The sequence below is a fragment of the Thamnophis sirtalis genome, unplaced genomic scaffold, assembly GCF_051295495.1.
Source record: "Thamnophis sirtalis isolate CommonGarterSnake01/CBP01778 unplaced genomic scaffold, rThaSir2_p1.2 scaffold_3, whole genome shotgun sequence".
In the NCBI taxonomy this organism is placed as follows: domain Eukaryota; kingdom Metazoa; phylum Chordata; class Lepidosauria; order Squamata; family Natricidae; genus Thamnophis; species Thamnophis sirtalis.
The window spans coordinates 5,738,213-5,762,252 of NW_028261383.1; the positions used below are offsets into that span (position 1 = coordinate 5,738,213).

A 24,040-nucleotide genomic window follows, 5' to 3' on the forward strand; every position below is an offset into this window, starting at 1 on the left:
TTTCAAAGCAGGTCTTTTCTGTCAAAGGCCGGAGAAGATGCACCCAGAAAGCACCACTGGAGACCCAAAAGAAAAGGAAGAGGAGATTGATCCCAAATGAGCACCATGTTTACGCTCTCATTAAGACTCTGGTCCATGCCTTGAATGTTGCATATTCCTCCAGATCCAAGTGGAGAAGGAAGGAAATGAAAAAGATATTGGGAGCTCCAATGCTGCAGCCATGGCAGGTATGGTGTTCCAATAAGGATCCATCAAATTTAGTTCTGTTTGAGAAGGTATCTACAGGAGAAGGAGGAGAACCATCTGATCTACAGTAGAGGATCAGATTGTTAGATAACGTCATCAATGCAATGAACATGAAATAGAAAAAACTTGGGAGGAGGTGGGGCGACTGGCATGTTTTTGTCAATGTAGTCACAACTTAGCAACTGAACAACAAAAACATATATTTTGTCAATATATGATTGAAAATTTTTGCTATACTTTTATTTTTCACTTTTAAAGATAGTGGAAAAACTTGTTCTCTCATCTTCAAGTTGGACAACTGAAGAAGAAAGATTCAAATTTGAAAAGAGATAAGAAACTAAGGTTTCTTTTTTAAAAAAATATATTTCTGAATACTTCCATTCCAGTTTCATCCATTCCTGGAGAAGAATGAATTTCATAATTTTTCATGGAAGGATCTCTACTTGGACAAAAATGGAGATATTACAGCAGACCCGAACATCATGAGCTGGGTGGTTCTCCCCAACAAAGGTCCTATCAGAGAGCAACTGGGCAATTTTGAAAGAGAGAGACTCATTATCAATCAAGATGCCCTTTCACGGCTAAAGCTGCTAAACAAGGTGGGCAAAATATTGGTGAGGTCTTGCTGTTTTCAAAAGACTTAGGGTCTATTTCAAATGATCCAAGCCTAGTCATCATGTTGGATGACCTTCCCTGAGAATTGTGTGTGGCAAATAGAACCCTCATAGCTTTTTTAGATAGCTTGAGAGGCTTCACTACTATTGAACATAGTAGCCTTCCGATGCCATAATATGGAACACTATTTTAAAATAATTCAGCCTTGTTCATCATGGTATGCTGGATTGTAATATTTTCAAATACAGATATATGAAGAATAGGGAAATGCAAGTTAATACGGTTATGAGGAGGAACCCACTGGTTGTCACTTTATACTTAAATCTTTTCTCAGCTTCATCCCCCTAGAAAATAGAATAGAAAATCCATTATTGCAATGTGATACACCAAAAGCAAAAGGGACGTGGTAAATGAAGAATGTGCAACTGTTTGCATCTCTTACAATCTGGAATGAGTTAGAGATTTCATATCTACTAAGTGAAGACCAGAAACTACTTGGCTTATGTTTATATTGACTTCCATTTTCTATGGATGGTGAGTCCTAACATATTTTCTTTGTCATTCTGTTTAGTCTCTGCCCCGGTCTAAATGTGTGGAAAATTGTCCTCCTGGATTTGTCAAACGTGCTCGGGAAGAAGAACCAGTTTGCTGCTATGACTGCGTCCCTTGTCCGGAAGGGACCATCTCTACTCAGGAAGGTGGGTACCTCTGTAGAGAAGGATACTGGATTTGATCAATGTGCATAATATTAATAATACCTTTATGCTTGATTATTTTTAACATGTCCAATTTCTTCCATAATTTGAGATTTAAGAAAAATATCTTGAATGATGAGGTAGGAAGTGGCAAAAAAGAATGGTGAATTGGACAAAATGACTCTTGCCGGAGGAAATCTCTCTTTTCCTTGTCAGTTTGGAAGTGTCACTCATGTTTGCTTTCTTAGAAACATCTGAATTTTTTGATTGTTGAGAAATGGTATTGGGTCAATCAATTTTGGTCACCCAAGCCATTTTTACATCACAGACCAAAAGATAGAATAGAATACTTTCTTGGCCAAGTTTGCTTGGACACACAAGGAATTTGTCTCTGGTGCAAAAGCTCTCAGTGTGCTTCACTTGATATTGTTCCACATGGGATTGCTCTTTAAGATCAGCAGGAATAGTCCAGAATGCAATAGCATGCAAATATTTGGTTTTCCTATATTTTATCATATTGTACTTCTGAGTTGTGAGCTGGACAGACTCCCAGATTCTTTCCAATTGTAGTGTAATTCACCCCTAAAGCCCGACTTTGCATAGGGCTAAGGTATCATTCAGTGGTAGGATTCAAAACACCAGTTCTGTGGACATGGCTTTGTGGGCATGGCATGGCTTTGTAGGTGTCACTTTGTGGGCGAGGCAGGGGAAAGATACTGCAAAATCCCCATTTCCTCCCTACCCCACTAATCTGCTTTCCAGTTCCATTCTCCTGTTCAGGGCAACAAAAGAAGATCAGCTGGGAGTCTGGGAGGCAGCAGAGGTGGGGCCAGCCTACTTGCTGATTCTCCAAACTACTCAAAATTTCTGCTACCAGTTCTCCAGAACCTGTCAGAACTGGCTGAATACCACTTCTGGTATCAGTTGGACGTCCTCTCCCTCAAGTTATCTGCTTTTCCCACCAGAGCAGATATAATGGACATGTTCCAGATGTTGTAGATATTTTCCTTGAAGCCTGCCTTTTTTGTTGAAACTCCTGTCCTGTTTAACACCCTGCCTCTTAAATTTCAACAAGCCCTTCTAAAATCCTGGACATCTAGTTCCTCTTCCTCCAAGCATTGGGATTAGGTGAGATCAGTGCAGGAGGAAAATGTGGTGGTTTTCATTGGTGAAGGTTCATTGGTGAATTGTGGCACCAGTTATTTCACTTTTGTCCTTCCTTTTGGGAGCCTTGTTTTTATAGTTGTATATATTGAGGGCTTTTCCTGGGACATAAGGTACCCAAAGTTTGCTTTAAGATGCTCAGTGACAAAAATTGTTTTACTTGTGTATTCAGGCTGCTATTTACCATTTACTATGGCTTACCCATCTCTTCTTATAAGCTGCCATCCAAAGGTATTTTATGAAATGTGAGAGACTATAAAATAAATATTACTTTGTTTTTTTTTCAGATACTGAAAAATGCACTAGGTGCCCAGATGATCAATATCCAACTGAGAACAGAATCCAATGTATCCCAAAAAGAATAACCTTCCTGTCCTATGAAGAACATCTGGGCATCACCTTGGTCTCCTTTGCCCTATTCCTGTTCTTAATCACAGGATTCATTTTAATTATATTCATTAAATACCTAGAAACTCCCATTGTCAAAGCCAACAACCAGAATCTCTCCTACATTCTCCTGGTCTCCCTCATGCTCTGCTTTTTGTCCTCCTTTCTCTTCATTGGCCGACCAAGGAAAGCCACCTGCCTTCTCCGACAAACAGTGTTTAGCATTGTGTTCTCAATAGCCGTGTCTTCTGTGTTGGCCAAAACAATAACAGTAGTGCTGGCATTTCTGGCATTAAAACCAGAGAATAAAGTCAGAAAATTGTTGGGAAAGAGCTTGGCCAACTCCATCATCCTTTGTGGTTGTTCTGGTCAAATTTTTATCTCTGCCACGTGGTTAGTCATTTCTCCTCCATTCCCTGACTTTGACCTGCACTCCCAGCCTGGAGAGATCACTCTTCAATGCAACGAAAATTCTGTCACCATGTTTTATGTTGTCTTTGGCTACATGGGCTTTTTGGCTGCCATTTGTTTCACTGTAGCTTTTCTGGCCAGGAACCTTCCTGGGGCCTTCAATGAAGCCAAGCTAATCACCTTCAGCATGCTGGTCTTTTGCAGTGTCTGGATCTCCTTCCTGCCCACTTACCTGAGCACCAAAGGAAAGTCCATGGTGGTTGTCCAAGTCTTCTCCATTTTGACCTCCAGTGCTGGACTGCTGGGCTGCATCTTCTTCCCGAAGTGCTACATTATTATCCTGAGACCAGACCTAAACAGAAAGGAACATCTCGTGGTTAAAGTGGGGAAGTTAAAGTAAATTTGTTTCTTAGGCTCATAATTAATTTTTCATTGCATTTATTATTGGGCATGTATGCTACCTTTGCATCCGTTTGACAATTAAGTTTTTTTTAAAACCAAAGGAAATAATAAATATTAAGAGTTTAAGTTTAATGACATTAAATTCCAAGAAAACAACCAAGACTTAAATAAATCAATTAATAAATAAAGATGTCATGGTAGGAGAAGAGCAAGGAGAACTGGGGGAAAAGTTAAATATTTCATCAGATTAGAGCAGTGTTTCTCAACCTTGGTGACTTTAAGTCCTGTGGACTTCAACTCCCAGAATTCTGGGAATTGAAGTCCACAGGACTTAAAGTCTCCAAGGTTGAGAAACACTGGCTTAGAGTCTCTATGTTGCCACAAATTGTGCATGTGCAACCCCACTTGAATTCTGTTGGCCCTTATCTGGTGCAAATTTAGTACTGAAATTTAGTTGACTAGATCAGTGGTAGTCAACCTGGTCCCTACTGCCCATTAGTGGGTGTTCGAGCTTTCATGGTGGGTGGTAGGGGTTTGCTGTAACTCTGCTTTATAAATTTTATAAAGTGAAGTTACTTCCCTACTTTATAAATCACCGTTAGTGTGGAACCGGTGAGCAGTTAGAAAATTTTACTACTAACAGAGATACAGAAGTGGGCAGTAGGCATAAAAAGGTTGACTACCCCTGGACTAGATTAACATCAGTCACAAAGGATTAGGTGCTACTGTGGCATGGTGGTTAGAATGCAGGATTGCAGGCTAATCCTGCCAACTTCCTGCAGTTTGACTCTGAGTGGCTGAAAGTTTACTCAGCCTTCTATCTTTCCAAGGTTGATAAGATGAGGGCTCAGATTGTTGGGGAAAATATGCTGACTCTGTAAACCACTTAGAGAGAGCTGTAAATCAAGGTGGTATTTGACCGGTTTAGACCAGTTTGTGCATACCGGTAGAGGGAAATTCTCTGAATAGGTAAATACGACCTTTTGATGGCCCCACCCACCCAGTCACATGGCCACCCAGTCACATTACAACACATCTATGCTCACCTAGTCACATGATCACCATCCATGCCTACCCAGTCACATGGCCAACCAGTCATATGACTACCAAACCACACCCACCCAGTCACATGAACACCAAGCCACACCCACCAAGCCACACCCACAGAACCAATAGTAAAAAAAATTGAATCCCACCACTGATTGTAAAGTAGCGTGCAGTGGTATATAAATCTAAGTGCTATTTCTATTGCTATTAGGACCATACGGGAAATTGCGGTTGAGAAGATTTATTGCTGAAGCCGATACACCTTCTGAACTGCAAGTTATGTGGAGTTCCTATTAACTGAAATGGGCAAAATTTCAGCTGTGAACCATTCAAATTGAGGGAGTTTCCAGTCATCCAATTAAAAGTTATTGTCCTGAGCATAGAACTAAATTATTTAATATAAAAAATACTATACATATTCTAGAATATTTAGAACAGAAACATGAATGTTAGACATAAAAATCCAATGCAATCCACAGCCCTGCCAGCAATGACCATCACTGAACATCTATACTGGACACGTTCAAGCAGAGGAAGGGAGGAAGGAAGGAAGGAAGGAAGGAAGGAAGGAAGGAAGGAAGGAAGGCAGGCAGGCAGGCAGGCAGGAAGGAAGGAAGGAAGGAAGGAAGGAAGGAAGGAAGGAAGGAAGGAAGTTATTTTAGTTATTCTAGTTATGTTAGTTATTTATACCTTTCCCGTGTTTGCCCACTGATACAGTTCTGTCCCTTGGTCAACTCTCATCACAGAGAAATTGGTATTTTTAGAATAGAAGAGAAAGGAGATATTAATTTCAATTTAGGCACAAGAAATGTTAAAATAAGCTAAACTATAAGATGAAGAAAAAAAGGAAGAGAAACCATGAATGAGCCAAAATTTTAATATGTGTCAAAGTTCAAAGATACTGTTGCTTATTGGGATTAGAAAACATGCCTCATCACGTTGCCATCGGATGACATTTGTTTCCCAATGTTTTTCCCCTTTGCAGAGCTGGGGTGGGCATGGCCTGCATGTGACACATCTTGCCCATGGGCTGCCAGTTTGACACCCCTGGATTAGAAGGTAGGGAGAATTAGAAATAGGTCATATCAACTGAGGGGCATCAAATTCAAATGGGTCTGGGTTATCCTCCCCAGAAGTCTCCATGGATGCTGAAAAGCAGAGGGACATCAGAAGTCAAATCACCTCCCATTTTCCATCATCATTTTTTGGACATGTCCCAACCGATAAGACCATAACTGCAGCAGAACTCTGCTCCCACAGATGTGTCTGGCCTTTTCATGAAGAGCTTTTTCTCCAGATACATCTTTAATTATGGAATCCCAGTAGAAATTCAGCATCCCTCAGAGAATATGTTATTTTTCGTTGTAATTATCATCATCTTTGTCTTTGAGGCCTCTTCTGCTGCTTCTCCAGTGCTTGCCTTTGATGTAAACAGACTGAAACAATGTGGAAGGGATCTAGCATCAGAAAAAAGATAAATACTTTTGTTCAGGCTGAAGGTTTGGCATAAGTTTTAGGACAAGCAGGGACTATATGTTGAACATAACTTTTTCCACCATTTATATGTGAAGACTTATTGAGCTTTGTCTGCATCAGGAAAAACACCGGTTTTCCATGTTGAGGGAATCCTTTGAATTTGTCTGTCTTCTTGACATCTGAAGACAGCGAGGTGACTGATTCAGCTCAGAGAGGAATGGACCTCCTATTTCTGCTCCTAACACTACGACTGCTGCTTCAGGCAAATACTGAGAAACTGAGAATCAAATGTTCCATGATTTTGGAGCAGCAGAGAGGGGTGAAGCCATGGAATTATTACAATCCAGGAGACCATTTGATTAGTGTGATTCTTACTGCAATAAATGCTATGTATAAGCCATTCCACTTCAGTGAGACACCTTTTCTTCAACCTATGGTGTAAGCAATTCAGCCTGTAATGCACATGTATTTCTTTTTTTAATATTTTTTTTTTATTTAAAACAAACACAACATCCTTCTTTACATGCTGTAGAAAGTGTATCAGTTGGTTACAAAAAGACTTTTGTGCATCTCTTCCGCAGTCAACAAACATAATTCATATTAACTCAAGCATTTTAACTCAAATATTTATACATGTTACCCTTATACCTCCATTTTTATTTGACTATAATTATTTAAACGTCCTTCATCATAAAATATACCAAAATTTAATACATAACCACATACTAGCCTTTCAATTACTATTTCTAAAATCCTCCACTAACACTAAATCCTTATGTGCTATTCTAGCTAAACATCATAAAAACATAAAAAAGTTTTCTAATCCTCCTTTCCAAATCACTGTTTAAAATTTACATCCAGTTTCCTTATGTTATACCCATATCTATTTATATGTTGTTATTCTTATCCCTCCATTATTTGACTATATCCTGTATCATAACATTTTCCCCCTAATAATCAAAACTTTATCTGTATCTAACTTGGCTCTTTTTTATTAATCTTTACATATAATCCAAAGGGATTTGTAATCTTCCTTACATGGGTACCATTTAATATTCATATCCAATTATACTCATTATAACACTACACATTGTATACATTAGTAACATTATCAATTATTTATTTAAACTATATCCATTGTCCATAAATTTCACTAAGTTTAACTAGTTTTAAATTATATTCTCCCACCTATCAACCTGTATCTTTCCAATAGCAAAACAGTGTCATATTTTCTGCCATTTGTGGTGCCGGTCCTCTAATCGTCTCCTTGATCAACTTTGTATGGACTCCTCTTAGCAACTCCTTGCTTATAAGATCTCTCATGTAATCTTGATGCCCTTCTTCTGTTTCTTTAGTCAGCTTATCTTTGATTGTCAGTAGTGTTATCAATGCTATTGATAATGAAATTTTAAATCCATAGATGCTTTGGATTTTTTTTCTTCTCCTGTATTTTGCCCTCTGGGATAAATTTCTCCTCCACTTAATTCCTCTTTCAGTATTTCACTCTTTCCATTTTCAGAGAGAAACCAATCACCATAAATATCAACAAATTTTATATTCATTTTCCAATTTTTTGGGTTTTAACCACCACATTTTCCATTTGATAAGCATCCTCAACTTCTTCATCATATTTTGCTGTTATATGCTCTAAGTCTTCCAACTTCTCTATCCTCTCATATGTATTTGATATTTTTTGTATTTATAAAAATATCTTTTGCAAGCTTACGATTTCTGTTTGCTTTTGAAATTGTGCCATTCTCTCCAGCTAACAAACACAGCTGCACAGCTGCTTAAGCATAGATTCACAAAGACATTTTGTTTTCACTTTTCTCTGGTTAAAGATATACTTCAAATGGAGATCTGTATGCTTCCCTTCTTATCATTCTCTATAACCAAGCAGTGAGACCTTGTAATCCAAGCCAAAACATTCAGTGAAGAAGAAAAAAGTCTTCCGTTTCCAATACACAAACCTTCCAGCCTCTGAGTAGCAGTGTTATTGTTGCAAATTTCCTTATTTCTTTTTGTATCTTTTTTGTATTTTAAGTTAGAAAAAAAGAGTCCAATTTTTAAATGGGTTAGAAGAATACCCATGAAAGAGGAAAATTTTAGACCATAGGTTACAGAGAAAATAAAAGAAAAAATAGAAGAAGAAAACTTAATCCATTAAAAGGCTTTCATAAATTTCATCCATGAAAATTGCATTTAAAAACTAAGATAACCACTGTCCAAAACCATTCCAAATTTAATTCCACTGCTTGATTCTTCTGTTCTCCAATTTAAATTAATTTTATTTTTTTATAGGCAGTCTCTTTTTAAAACAGTAAAAGTTCCTTACCAGCTAGAAACACTTTCTCTTTCCGTATCCTTCCATTTTGGAGCCGCTCCGACTTCATCAGTCATGGCTGGATTTTTTGTCACCGGCTTGAAGACCTTCTCTTGCATCAATCAGGGACTTTGTGATGTCCCTAAAGTCAGCAAGATGTATTCTTCCTGTTCACAATTCCTTTGCTCATTTTGATTCCCAGAACTCCCCTGTTTTGTCTTGAAGGCCTGAGACAGAGACTCAGAACTCCAAATCCAAATGATATTCCTTCCTCTTGCAGTGTTGATTTGATCACTTGCTTATGTTCTCATTTAGCAGAAGCAAATCAACTTTTCCCATCACTTTTTTAATTATGTAAAAAGGATGACTTTTAGACCAGGCATTTTATATTCATACATCCATTCATCCATACATTATTTATTGAAACTCTGTAGTCACCTATTTCCAGTCCAGTTCTGTACTTTTAAAGTAGCTTATTAAATGCCTGCTCCTTATAGGAACAGGGGAAGATTTATTTTTACCATTGGTTTTCTGGATCACATATGAAGCCACGCTCTTGCTTAATGAGTTTTAATAGATTAACAGAAAGGACCTTAAAATCATCTAGTCCAACCCCCTGCTCAAGCAGGACACCATACACCATTTATGATAAATGGCAGTCCAATCTCTTCTTGAAAGTCTCAAGTGATGAAGTTCCCACAACTTCTGAAGGCAACTTCTGTTCCATTGGCTGATTGTTCTCACTGTCAAAAAGTTCTTCCTTATTTCTAGGTTGAAACTCTCCTTGGTCAGTGTCCATCCATTATTCTTTTTCTGGCCTTTGGATGCCTTTGGAAAATAGCTTGACCCTCTCCTGTGACAGCTCCTCAAATATTGGAACACTGCTATCATGTCTCCTCTGGTCCTTCTCTTCACTAGACTAGCCATGCCCAGTTCCTGAAACCATTCTTCATAAGTTTTAGTCTCCAGTCCCCTAATCATCCTGGTTGCTCTCCTCTGCACTTTTTCTAGAGTCTCAACATCTTGGCCTGGTCACTTGTGGCTCAAATGAAAACTCTTGGTTGATTTGATTGATGATCCATTAGGTTTTTTCCCTCCAAAGCACCAGAAGGCAGAAGAAGAAGCAATGAATGAAAACTAATCAAGGAGAGAACCAACCAGGAACTAAGGAGAAATTTCCTGACAATTAGAACAATTAATGAGTTGCCTCCAGAAGTTTTGAGTGCTCCAACAGTGGAGGTTTTTAAAAAGAGATTAGACAACCATATGTCTGAAATGTTATAGGGTTTCCTGCTTGAGCAGGGGATTGGACTAGAAGACCTCCAAGGTTCCTTCCAATTGTGTTACTTTTTTATTCTCTCCTGCCCATATTCATTGGAATCTTCTCTCATACCAAAGTTCAAAAGCATCAATGCTCTTTCTAATTTGCTACTTCAAGTCCAACTTGCATTTTCATAGATTGTCACTGAGATTATCATAATATTCATGGTTTTGATCTTAGTGAGTATAGACACATCCCAACATTTGTGTATCTTTTCCAAGACTTTCATGACTGTCCTTCCAAATGCTTGTCTGCAGTGCATTTCTTGACTGCTTGTTCCTTTACTACTGATGGTTGATCCTACAAGGAAGAAGCTCTCCATCACTTTGCTATCTTCATTGCCAATTCTAAGACTGGCTGTTCTTCCTATTATCATGATTTTGTCTTCTTAATATTTAATTTTAATCCATTTTTGCTGTGTTCCTTGACTTTTATTATTACAGCTTACTGATCCTTTGCATTTTGAGAACACGTTATTGATGTTTCTTCCTGCAAGCTTAAAATCATACTCATCTTCTTCAAATCCAACTTTTTTTCATATAGAGATTCAACATACAGATTGAATAAATAGGGGGAAAATATCCAGCGTTGTTGCACTCCTTTGCCATCCTGGAGTTAATTTGTTTCATCATCTTCTGTCCATAGAGTGGCATCCAGAATTGTTCAGGAAGACAAGAAGATGTTTTGGGATTCCCACTTTTATGACTATACCCCAAAACTTGATGTGATTGACAAAATAAAAGCCATTTCTTTTTTCGTGTAGGTCTTCAGGGTGCATTGGATGATTCTAAGTATCATTTTGCTTGCAGGCTATTATTTTTGCTATTGGGGAAACAGAATACTTTTTAAGCACTGTGGACCTCACACATTTCCTAAGAGGTCCCTAAGGAGGTGTGCATAAGCACACCAGTGTGTCTACCATAACTGTCCTACTGTCCCCTTTGATACGTGTTCATGGCTATGTATACTTATTTATATTCATTTATTTGTATCAATTTCATGTGATCATGTCCATGTCTATACTAATACCTATTACTGTGCACTTGCTTGACAAATAAATAAATTCAAAATACAGATACAAACTTACAAATTCAACTTGACCAATTGGATAAAAAGCTTGATAAAGTTTTAAACTAACTTGAAGATGATAACCAGCTATAAGTAATAGCAGTATAATAAGACTTACAATCTGATGGATTGGAATATAATTTGCTGCTAGCAGAACTGAACAATGAGCTAGACTTGGAAAATGCAAGGTGGCTAGAGGACTCTGGGAAATCTTTGGATTTTAAAGACATTAAGTTAATAGAATTGACCAGTCATGAACTCAACTTTTTCAAGAAGATTGAGAAAGATTGAGGAATTGATTTATCATACCTAATTGGAAAACAATTGTTAAGAGATGCTATATTACAATTTACAAATGCTGTGGAGATATACATAAAAGGAATTTATAATTTGGGGGAAGAAAATCCAACAGTTAGGAAAGATCCTGAGTCATATCTTAAGTCTCATTATTAAGACTCAGTGGAGAAGATTTGATGCTAGATGGACAAAAGACAATGACTATGGTGACGTATGGTGGACCAGAAGTCATTGTGGACTTTCTCTCTGTGAAATACAATAAATATTAATATAGGGTTTTGAAATTTAATTTAGCTGTTGGTTTTACCTGTTGGCTATATTTTCATATAGTAGATGGATTTCAGGCTAAGTGAGTTTGGTAATACTTTTTAGAAATTTATAAATTGTGTGATGGCTTTGCAAAGTTGGAGGAGAATTACCTTTGTAATATATCAGAATTCAACTGGGGGGGGGATTTATGTTTATGCCTGTTTTGTCTTTTTTAATCTATGCACTCTTTTTTGTGTAGTCTTGTTTAGTCATCTTTTGTTTTTGCTTTCTTTGGGGGGGGGAGTTTGCATTTTAATGTTTTGAATAAAAATGCAAATTGATAATAAAAAGGAGTTTAGATTAATATCTTCCCATCAGTTTTCTGCTGTGTTTTTCTCAATATTTGCTGGCATAGCATGGTTAGAACCTTGACTTCTTCTGTAGCTTATCCTATTTCTCTGGGTATTCCATCAGTTTCTGTAGCCTTCGGAGTTGGTAGTGACTGCAATACTGATATGATGACTTCTTTGTTTGGTCTTCTTTGAATCAGTTACTACAGTACCTGTCCATTGGTGTCCTTTAGCATACCAGATCAAAACTGAAAGCTACTCACTTTAGAGATATTTAGGCAAATAAAATTAGTATTAATTATATTACTTAATGCAACTAACAATACAAATCTATTTATGATTATTAACAGGTGGAAGTATATTTTCATACCATCTTCTCAATGATAATAAAAATTAAATGTTGATGGGATAGTACAATTTGCCTTTGGGTTTGGAACAATCCTGGTTTAAAACTAAAAAGGCGGATAGAATCAAACAAGAACATATTCAATATACATTATTAGGGTCAATGGTGATGATGTGCACATTTATTTACAGTAAAACAGGAACTGAATATTCCAATATTCTATCCTTCATTTTGGCCATTCAAAAAATCAGAAGGGAAATCCAGCTCCTGAACAATCTGACACTTGGCTACAATATCCATGACAACCATATGAGCATCATTGTAACTTCAGATGCCTTGCTGGACATCGTCTCTACTGGAGAAGCTAATATTCCTAACTACAGCTGTGGAAAAAAGGACAACCTCTTGTCTCTAATTGATGGAAGTAATAATGACATCTCCGTGCAGATATCCATTGTGTTGAGCACCTACAAAATCCAACAGGTTTTTCTGACAATGTATCCATCCTTCTGAATGTGCAGGAAATGAAAAGAAGAGTAGAGAGATAAATATGACACAGATTAAATCGTATTATAAATGGTTATATTGTATAATACCAATTATAAACAAATATAGGATTCCTGGAAACAATTGTAAAACCAAGTTTGATTTATTAAAATCTAATAATTTAATCTTGATCTGATAATGCCACACTTGGATTATTGCATCCAGTTTTGGTTACCACAATATACAAAGAGGTTGAGACTCTAGAAAGAGTGCAGAGAAGACCAACAAAGGGGATTAGGGGATTGGAGGATAAAACATGAAAAACAGTTGCAGGAACTGGGTATACAGGAATTTAATCAAAAGAAGGGCTAGGGGTGACATGATAGCAGTGTTCCAATATCTAAGAGGCTGCCACAAAGAAGAGGGAGTCAAACTATTCTCTGAAACACCTAAAGGCAGGACAAGAAGAAATGGATGGTAACTGATCAGGGAGAGATTGAACATATTCCCAACAGTTAGAACAATTAATCAGTGGAACAACTTTCCTCCAAAAGTTTTGGGTACACCAACACTGGATATTTTTATGAAGATCGAGAACCATTTGTCTGAAATGGTATAGGATTTCCTAGCTTGAACAGGGGGTTGGACTAGAAGACCCCCGAGGTCCCTTCTAACTCTGTTATTCTGTTATTATTCTAGTTCCAGATAAAACAAAATATTATTTCTTTTCCAGATCACTTATAAACGTGTTTCAAACACACTGAGTGACAAAACTCATTTCCCCTTTTTCCATCAAATGTTCCCCAAAGAAGGAATCCAGTACCCAGCAATAGTCAAACTTCTGCTCTATTTCAAATGGACCATGGCTGGTCTTGTTGCTTCAGACACAGACAATGCAGAGAGTTTTGTCAATACGTTGACTCCTATGCTAATCAGAAATGGCATTTGTGTGGTCTTTTCACAAAGATTCTCAATACCTATAGGTACAAGATTCAGTACTGCTTCCCTCATTACCTAGAAACAAGTTAATGTTTTCATTTACTTTATGGAAATTAATTGGGTGCAACAAGGAATGCTGATTGTACAGGAAATACTTAAAGTCTTGCCAGGACTCATTGAAAAGAAAGTCTGGATTACCACAGCCTTAGAAGAATTTTATCATATATTTGAACGTTCCAGGATATATTTAAATTACATCCATAGCATTTGGTCCTTTCGTATTGGTAGAAATATAGGGCACAAATCTGATTACTTTGGACCCTTTGCCTATCTTAATAGTGATTTCAAACAAAAAGCTTTTAATTTTTCTTTTTCTGAGCATGTCTTTTCTGTCAAAGTCCGGAGAAGATGCACTGAGAAAACACCATTGTTAATGCTACAGAAAAGTAATGGAATACTGATTTTTACTGAACAAAACATCTACAGTGTTGTTAAGACTGTGGCACATGCCTTGAATGCTGCCTATTCCTCCAGATCCAAGAGAGGAAGGATGAATGGCAAAAGTATGCTGGGGGCTGTAAGGCTGCAGCCGTGGCAGGTATGGGGTCCTGACAAGGATTAATTCCTTCTGAGCAAGAATGGAAGAGTCTCATCCTCCTTCTGCTCCTCCACCACCTTCTGCTCCTTCTTTTTATCCATTCTAGGGGTGGGAAGAAGACCACCGAGGATCTCTTTGGTTTTTGCTGATTATTTTCACATTGTGCCACTGTTTTCAACAACTGCAGGTAGTTTTGCTTGTCTGTGTCAAGTGGACAGGGTCTAGGACAATTGGACAGAGCTGCTCATACCAGCCTCCTCACTCTGGTCACTCTGCACCATTGCGGATGCCCTTCTATATCCCTCCTGCATCCACTCCTCTCCAGCCATTCCTCTCCATCCTGCCCTAGAGGGAAGCAGTATTGGGTGCTTCACTTCACTTCCAGGGGAGTTGAATGAGAAGGAGTCACACAGCGCCATTTTGCTCCTCTACTGTGCATTGTCAACCTGAATAAAGTTCCATTACTTTCAAGGGATTTACTCAAGCACAAGCCTCAGTCAGTGTGCTCAGAGCTTCTACCCCATGCTAGTCTGGTTGCTGAGTGCCAAATCCTGCTGATCTACCTGGAGGGTGACAGAGTCTTTTGGTAGTCCAAGATAGCACCCTGGCACATGCCAGCAGTAGAATACCACTGGGGCCAGCCCTATCAACCCTCCTTTGAACTGGGCTGTCTGCTGGATAGCCCCATTCATCTCTGAAGGGTATCCTACTGTGAAACTAGCTCAGGGTAATTATAACCCAAGGGGTATGTATGACATGTGTTGGGGCTAATGTAGCTGAGCTTGCCTGGGCCCTTGCTCAGACAAGCTGGGATATATTGCAAGGAGACAGGTGGGGCAGTCAGGTTCAGTGAATAGAACTGATGCTTCAGAGGCCACTGCTACCCATTCCAGTGGAATGGATCAGAGCTTCCCTGGCTGTCACTCTCTGTGGTAGGTCATGACCAATTGCCTGTCTGCAGTGGCTTCTATCCCCATGCTCCTGCTTCCCCAGTGCCTCCAAGCTTTCTGTGAGGTCCCCAGAGGGGCCCCAACCAAAGGCTTCAAGCTGCGTGCCTGCCTAGATCCAACTTTCTCCCTCCAGCTCTTGAGCATTTGAGGAATCTCCAATCTTGTATTGTCATGAGATCTTTTCAGGAGAGAGGAACCGCCTTCAGTATGTCCACAACCAGACCAAGTCCAGAAAGAGGTCCCTGAAGAACTGCAAATCCCCACTCCCATGCACAGCCAGCCAGCCTTTCGGATACAGTCATCTATCTGGTTCCAAAGCCTGCCAGTCTTCTCCTAGTACCTAAGGCTGCTACCCGCCCCACCCAGAGCCCTCATTGTGTGCTGCATCCAATGGGAAGGCAGAGGCCTATTCAGCATGTGCATTGCCTGCCAGAACTTGGCACTTGGCAAGTTGTCCCATGATGAATCACCCAGGATGAGGCAGCCATAGAGGGGTGACTGGGAAGGGGTGGCAGAAGGGTGGCTACGGCTGGTCAACTGGGGCTGGGAGGGCAAGGTAAAGTGTTCAGTATGAGGTGGCTGTGGCAATCTATGGTAGACCTATATTATGATACTAAATACCGTGATTTTAAAAAAAATATATATCCAGTTTTAAAAATATTGGATGTATGAAATTTCATCCTACAATTTTAAAGTCATTTTGCATTAATAAAATTGATAGAGCTCCTTATAGCTTTAGTCTCACCCTCACTACTCTGCAGGAATCCCAGTTAAAGCCTTGTTGGCTAAGAGCTTCCGGGTCTTTCATGAAGACCTTCCATAAAGGGGAGACTGAATGTCTCTGGTTCACCATCAAGCTGCTCTTCCTTCTGATATGTTTTTCCTATTGTTTATTTAGAAATTGTTTTCTTTTAATTAAGCACATTTTCCCATATCCTGCACTCTGTTTTTATTGTTAACCCTAACCCTATCATCATCTATCATCTATCATCTATCATCTATCATCTATCATCTATCATCTATCATCTATCATCTATCATCTATCATCTATCATCTATCATCTATCATCTATCATCTATCATCTATCATCTATCATCTATCATCTATCATCTATCATCTATCATCTATCATCTATCATCTATCATCTATCATCTATCATCTATCATCTATCATCTATCATCTATCATCTATCATCTATCATCTATCATCTATATCATCTTATCCCATTTTAAACATTATGTCAACTCTGAAGCTGGCCTGACGAGGCCATCTTTGAGGCATCAGTGTTGCCACAATGGAGATGAGGGAGGGGGGAATAGAGATAGCTGGAGTTTTTGTAGCCAAAATAAAACATCTTTCCCCTGGGAACCAAGGACATTCCAACAGGTGGCTGAAGAGGAGTGATGTTACCAAGCAACTGGACAGCACCCTGATTGGACCTTGTGACTGCTTGTTTGGGAAAAGGGGAAAACATTTACTTTTAATTAAGTGAAAAGCATGGGAACCTCTAGAGCCATGATGGAGCCATTTCTGAGGGCATGCAAGGCATTGCCCTGTCAGCGCCAGCATGCATGCATGCTGGCCAAATGATTTTTGGCCTTCCTGAAACCTCCGGAGGGCAAAAAACAGCTCAACTTGCAAATCAGAAATGAGGAAAGGAGCTGCCATCATTAGGGAAAGACAAGCAGCAGGCAAGAAGAAAAAGCAGCTTTCTTCCCTCGTGCTGGCTGCTCTGTCGTTGTCAGGTGCTCCTTCGTTTAATAATCAAGAAAGAAACCACTCAACTCCATGCTTAGAATTAAGTGTACTTTTACTAATTACAAACGATAAGTAGCAAAGCAAAGCTGAGTCTGAGTAAATTGGCGCGAAAGCAATAGATATCATGTATAATTCAATCCCCTCCCCTTGGCACCCCATTTCATAGTCCAATAATAATTCACCCAACCATCAGGTGGTAGATGTTTTCAAAAAGCATCATCAGGGTGGAATGCTGGACAGTTGGCCTTGGTGGGAAACTCCCTTCTTCCACATGCGCAGATAGATAGTCAGGACAGCTCCTAATAACAATCCTCCAGTACATAATGATTCCCCTCCCAAATACCATGCCCCCCTCCCCGTTTCAATGGCAGCCGAAAAAGCAGCAGCGAAGCAGAGGCTGACAGTCGTCCCCGTCCCCCCCACTCTATCAAATAGGATCCTGCCTGGGCACTGCATTCCACAGGGAAATGAGGAAGGGAGCTGCTGGCATGAGGGAAAGACAAGCAGCAAAGGAAAAAGAAAAGCGGCTTCCTTCCCTTGTGCTGGCCCACCATCGCCAGGCCCTTGCTTTCCCCAAGCATTTCTTTGCCTACCTGATTTCCCCTCTGTCGCATTTTTCCATCATGTTTCTTGCTGTTTTGGGCAGGGAAACAAGTTTGTGGAACTAAAAAACCCCTTCAATCAATCAATCAATTCAACTTCACGAGATCTCCCCCCCCCCGAAGTTGGGATTGATTGATTGAAGTTTTTTCAGTCCCACAAACATTGTTTCCCTGCACATGTTGGCAAGAAACGCGATGGAGTTGGAAATCTGGTAGGCAAAGAAATGCTTGGGGGAAGAGAGGGCCTGGGCGATGGTGGGTGTTATATTCTATTCTACTCTCTTCTATATGTAAAAAAAAGCAAGTTTTTTGATAACCAAAATCCAAGTAAGAAACCCAGTTGTCTCATTTGGGATTCCTGCATTTTTTCATTCTAGTTTCATCACTTTCTAGACAAGAATGTGTTTTTCAATATTACAAATGAGAAACTGTACTAAGACTCAAATGGAGATATAACAGCTGACCTGAATATTTGGAGCATGGTGGTAATCCCCAATCAGCCCTTCTTTACAAAGAAATTTGGGAGTTTTGAAAGGCAGAATCTTACTATCAGCGAAGCTATTCTATCAGAACTGAAATTACTGAACAAGGTATGGAAAGTACTAATTTCTTTTCTTGTTTTGACAAATCTTAAGACTAGCGGACTGAGACTAATCAGTGTGGAAGGCCTACACATAGAAGAGTGGGGTCATGTTATTTTCCAAAGCACTAGAAGGAAAGAGAAGAAACCATGGATGGAAACTAATCTAGGGGTGAAGGAACCTGGAATTGAGGAGAAACTTCCTAACAGTAAGAAAAATTAACCAGTGGAATAGTTTGCCTTCAGAAAATGTGGGTGCTCCATCACTGGAGATTTTTAAGAAAAGACTGGAAAGTCTCCCTGTCTGAAATGGTATGGGGCCTCCTGCTTGAGCAGGGGGTTGGACTAGAAGACCTCCATGGTCCCTTCCAACTTTATTCTGATTGATTGATTGATCTATAGTAATATCAGACAAGGCACTTATATATAAACAGGCCATGCCACTTTTATAGAAACAGAGGGCAAAACCCATTCCTTTTTAGCGCGGACAATATTACCAGTTGGGTAAGCAAAATTCTGCAAGAAAACAACTAAGCTCCAAGAACACCAAGGATCCAATAATGTCAAACAATTTGAAAGGATAAATAATTTGATTTGACCTTTGATTTGTAAGAGGAACTTCATTTGAAGCCTACTTGAATTAAAGTGCCCCTCCAAAGGATTCAATTGGCCTAATTTGATTAGATTTTTTAAAATTGAGTTTCTCTGTATTTTTCATTTCCTTAAATCTCTTCTGGGCAAAAAGAGGCTCTGATTTTAACAAACAATAGATGTTAGATTGTTTTTCTATGGACGTTGGTGTCACTTAATTGTAGTCACTGATGAGAAAGGACCTTTTCTGGTTGTCTAACTCTTCTGGAGATTGGGTAGCCATGTTTAATCTCAATTATCTTACCAAGATGCAGTCAGTTGAACTGGAAAAATAAAATAAGACAAAATGGGTTGTGTTATACTGTTTGAAAAGAGGAGGATATTTGCAATCTGTTTATGTAATCTGAACCTTGTCCAAATCAGAAGATACCTTCTGACTCACAGATCACTGCACTACAAGATTTTAAAATATAGCAGTTTAAATTTCAATTAGTAGCAATAGATATTTTAACTTTAAGGATATATTAAGAATGTAGGAATGCATATAGAATTTGACCTCAGAAGGAACCCACAGGTTGTTGCTAAATACATATGTATTTTCTCATTACATCCCTGATGACTTACAAAGTATAAAAGTGTTTCATTTCATTTCTGGGGGTGGGTGGAACTTGACATCACAATGACACAACAGGCAATCTTGGGGCTCCAGGATTGCTGTCGAATCTCTGTTCTTGGCTGGGCGTTTTGGACCTAAACCATTCTGAAGGAACAGTGATAGAGAAGAGCATGTCCTGTTAATCTCAGGGACATTGCAAAGTCCCTGATTGATCCAGGAGAAAGCTCTTTCTGCCGGTTACAAGAGAAAGCAGTCAAAATGGCTGCAGTAGGTCAGGACAAGCCTCTGAAACAGAAGCAGTACAGGAGAGACAGTGTGTCGAAATGGTGAGAAAAATCTTTATTATTAGAGAAGAGAAAACCAAAAAGACTAGGAGTTAAAATAAAATTGAAGACAGAAGATAGTTAGTGGTGAATTAACCCTGGTTTAAAACTATTGTGTTATCTTTTCTACTTTAATTTTGTTTGTTTTCTATGGATGGACATTTTACAAATGCTTCTTACTTTTAAACTGGACTGGTCTTTTTCCCCCTTCTTCCTCTATACTTTTCCCATTTTTCTCATTCATGGATTAAATGTTTCTTTCCTAGTAAGACTGGTCGGATCGTAATCTTTAAACATTTTTTTTCTCTTCCGGAGTTCGGAAATTACAGAGAAAGGCAAAAACAGAGGGAAAAGATGTAACACTGCCATGTAGATGCTAAAGGCTTGGCAAAATCTGATATTATAAAGCTATAGGCTTTGTTTACTGAAAGAGTCAGGGGAAAACTTTTGTTTATACAGATGTTCCTTTGAAGGAAAGATAAAGCTTTGAGCTGAAAATTTTCACTGAACTTGTCTGAAGCCTAGCAAAAGCCATGGATGTTTTGGCAGTGTTTATAATATGGAAAAATGGTGCAATATGAAAAAGAAAAGGAACTAACTTTACAAAGAATTTTGTTAGAAATCCAAAAAGTTTTAATAATCACAGAGAGAATTGAAAAGATACTTGAAATTATAGATCAAAATACAGAAAGTAAAGAGACAATGATGAAGTTGAGCACAGAGCTCAAAAAACCACAGACAGCAAAGTGAGAATGGAGGGAAATGACAAGTGTGAAATACGGAAAGGAGAGATCAATAAACTGTCAAAACATAGATGAAGAAAGGAGAGAAAATTTGGCAGAAATAATGAGAGTAATTTCAGCAGAAGCACTAATGATAACAAAAGTTAAGGTGATAAAAGGAGCAGATGAAGGGTTTCAAATCCTTATAAGACATGCAATGAACAACAAGTTCTTAAGAGAAGTCCACATCATTATCTTATCAAGAAAACACTTAGAATACAGACTTTACAAATGGCAAGAGGTATTAGACTACACTATTTCTGGAAGGATGCAGTGCTATGTACAAAGTAAAAGTAGCTAGAGTCAAATAAATGATCAATAATGATAATAAAGCATTTATATATACTAGATTGATAATATGAACTTTTATACAAACTGTAAGTGAGGATTATGGAGATGATGTTGAAAAGCCTTTTTATAAAAGATAAATAATTCTATATAGAATAGAATATAAAGATGTAATATCATTGGATGATTTCAGGATGAATGTAATGAAATGCTATAATATAAAATTACTTCAAATTTAATATGTTTTATGTTGAAAGGATGTAATAACAGCTAGGCTTAATGGATTAATAATTATAACAATTTGTATACATGTATATTAGATAGATGATACTAGTAATGGAAGAAAATGAAGCTGAAAATTAATAGAGAATGTTATCAATGCTAAAATAATAGAATGACTTAGAACAGGATATAAAAAATAATAACTTTTTATTATTGGATATATTGAAGATGATATAATGAATCATTATAATATAAATGGTTATATTTAGAATACTTTGTTTAAAATGGAGAAACAATAGTGATAATCAAACAAAGGAAGCATAATAACAATGTATACAAAGATATTTGATTGACAATATGTGAATTTTGATATGTGAGTTCAAGCGATGACTATGGAAAGGACGCAGAAGGACCTTGTAACCAATTGACATACTGTGTGTAGTTGATGTGGTTTTTATGTTATATGTGTTGTGTGTTTGTGTTTGTTTGAAAATAAAAAATTTATTATAAAAAAAGTCTTTCATTTCTTTGTGCAATATGAGATATATGCAGAACGTACAACTATTTGTATTACTTACAAGTTTTTGGAATTGGTTAGGTTATACTCACATCTGTGAAGCCCTTGTGTACTTTTTAGCAGCTAGAGATACTTGCCATGTGTTAGGAAAATGTCCTAATGCATTTTCTTTCCCAATCTTCTTTTGCTGCTTAGTCTCTGCCTCAGTCCAAATGTGTGGAAAGTTGTCATCCTGGATTTGTCAAGAGAGCTCGAAAAGGAGAACCAGTTTGCTGCTATGACTGTGTTCCTTGTCCAGAGAGGACCATCTCCACTCAGGAAGGTGGGTGACATTGGAGCAAAGGGTGGGGTAGGATGCAGTGGTGGGATTCAAATAATTTAACAACCAGTTCTCTGTCCAAATGATTTCTTCCAACAACCAGTTTACCAAACTGCTCACAAAGTTATCAGCCTGTTCTCTGGCTGAGTCCCACTACTGGTGGAGTATCTTGCTGAAATAGATTAATCCAAAGAATTTTATTGAATGGTAAAGACACATTGCAACTCAGCAGTTGTCTTGTTTATTTTCAAAATACAATGTTTGCTATCTGAATGGATAAATAGCAAAACTTGAAGAAAGGAGAAGAAATAGGTGTGGCAGATGGAACAAGGTTTACTACTGCTAGAGAAAACATCTCTTACTTTTTACTTTAGATCTGTCCTTTCTGGGAGAATCTTCAAAACTTAAGGAATTGTCTTAAATCCATTGCTTTTTCTCACCTGAAGCAAACCTATATTATGTTGTGCCTAAAAAGTGTTGCATGAAAAGATATAGCAATCAATCAATCCTTATTAAGGTCATCAACCACCATAAGCAGAAATCCCTTATTTGAAGGGTCATGTTGGGTTGAACAGGACGAAAAGAAACAAAACAAAATAAAATATGCGGGTCATAAAATCCAAGAAGAGAAGTGTGATAAACTAAATGTACAATTATTGGGGATAAAATGGGCTTACTTTTCTCCAATGTTATAATTGTCTGTGTTATGGATTAAAAGGTGGGTAACAACAGTTGGAATGATAGTGGATTTATTCCGAGCAGTTTGATAAATGTGCTTTTAAAAGCTTGGTATCAATTATCATCCTAAGAAAGTAATGCTTGAAAGGTAAAAGGATATAATATGAAAGAAATATTCCTTTTTTGTATTTCTCAGATATGGAAAAATGCACCAAGTGTCCAGATGATCAATATCCAAATAAGGACCGAGTCCAATGTATCCCCAAAGTTCCAACCTTTCTTTGTTATAAAGAATACCTGGGCATAATCTTGGTCTCTTTTGCCCTATTTCTGTTCCTAACCACAGACCTTGTTTTATTCATATTCATTAAATACCGAAAAACTCCCATTGTCAAAGCCAACAACCGGGATCTCTCCTACATCCTCCTAGGGTCCCTCCTGCTTTGCTTCTTGTCCTCTTTTCTCTTCATTGGACAACCAAGCAAAGTGTCCTGTCTTCTCCGACAAACAGTGTTCAGCATCATCTTCTCAGTTGCCATTTCTTCTCTCTTGGCAAAAACAATCACAGTGGTGTTGGCTTTCTTGGCCACAAAACCAGGCAACCAAGTGAAGAGATGGTTGGGAAAGATCTTGGCCAACTCCATCATTCTTTCTTGTACTGCTGTCCAAATTATCATCTGCTCCATCTGGTTAGGAATTTATCCCCCATTCCCTGACTCTGACTCCCACTCCCAGCCTGGAGAGATCATCCTGCAATGCAATGAAGGGTCTGTTATCCTGTTTTACATCACCCTTAGCTACATGGGCTTCCTTGCTGCCATCTGCTTCACAATGGCTTTCCTGGCTAGGAATCTTCCTGGGGCCTTCAATGAAGCCAAGCTAATCACCTTCAGTATGCTGGTCTTCTGCAGTGTCTGGGTGAGTTTTCTGCCCACCTATCTGAGTACCAAAGGGAAATACATGGTGGCTGTTCAGGTCTTCTCCATCTTGGCCTCTAGTGCTGGTCTTCAGGGCTGCATCTTCATCCCTAAGTGCTACATTATCATTCTGAGGCCAGACCTGAATACAAAAGAGCAGCTTACTACCAGAAGAAATGTTGAAATGTGAAACAGACTAATTTTTGACTATCTATATTTTCCAACAGGCCAAACCTAGAAAATGGTTCAAGTTCTTATCAATATGCGAGTTGGCCAATGATTTTGCTTGAAAAAAATTAAAGGGTGGTCAGACAATGTATCCTCCATACTTACCCAGTTGAATTGCAAGACAGCCCCCATTCTCTTTTGAACAGTTGAGGTATGATATCTGTCCTCTGCCCTTAGATTACATGAGCCCTGAAATGCCACATCAAAATATTTTTAAAATGACACTGGTGCAATGGGAATGTTATTCAC

General features: G+C 38.4%; 1 protein-coding gene across 1 annotated transcript in view; it reads left to right on the forward strand.

Moving 5' to 3' along the window:
• LOC148047061 (vomeronasal type-2 receptor 26-like) overlaps positions 1 to 23,753 on the forward strand; it is a 93,887-nt gene extending 70,134 nt beyond the window's left edge. Inside the window, exons 5-6 of the mRNA XM_087707715.1 lie at positions 21,845 to 21,971; positions 22,843 to 23,753. Coding sequence (XP_087563841.1) covers positions 21,845 to 21,971; positions 22,843 to 23,753 — 1,038 coding nt within the window. The remainder of the gene's footprint in view (positions 1 to 21,844; positions 21,972 to 22,842) is intronic.
• The last annotated feature ends 287 nt before the right edge of the window (positions 23,754 to 24,040 follow it).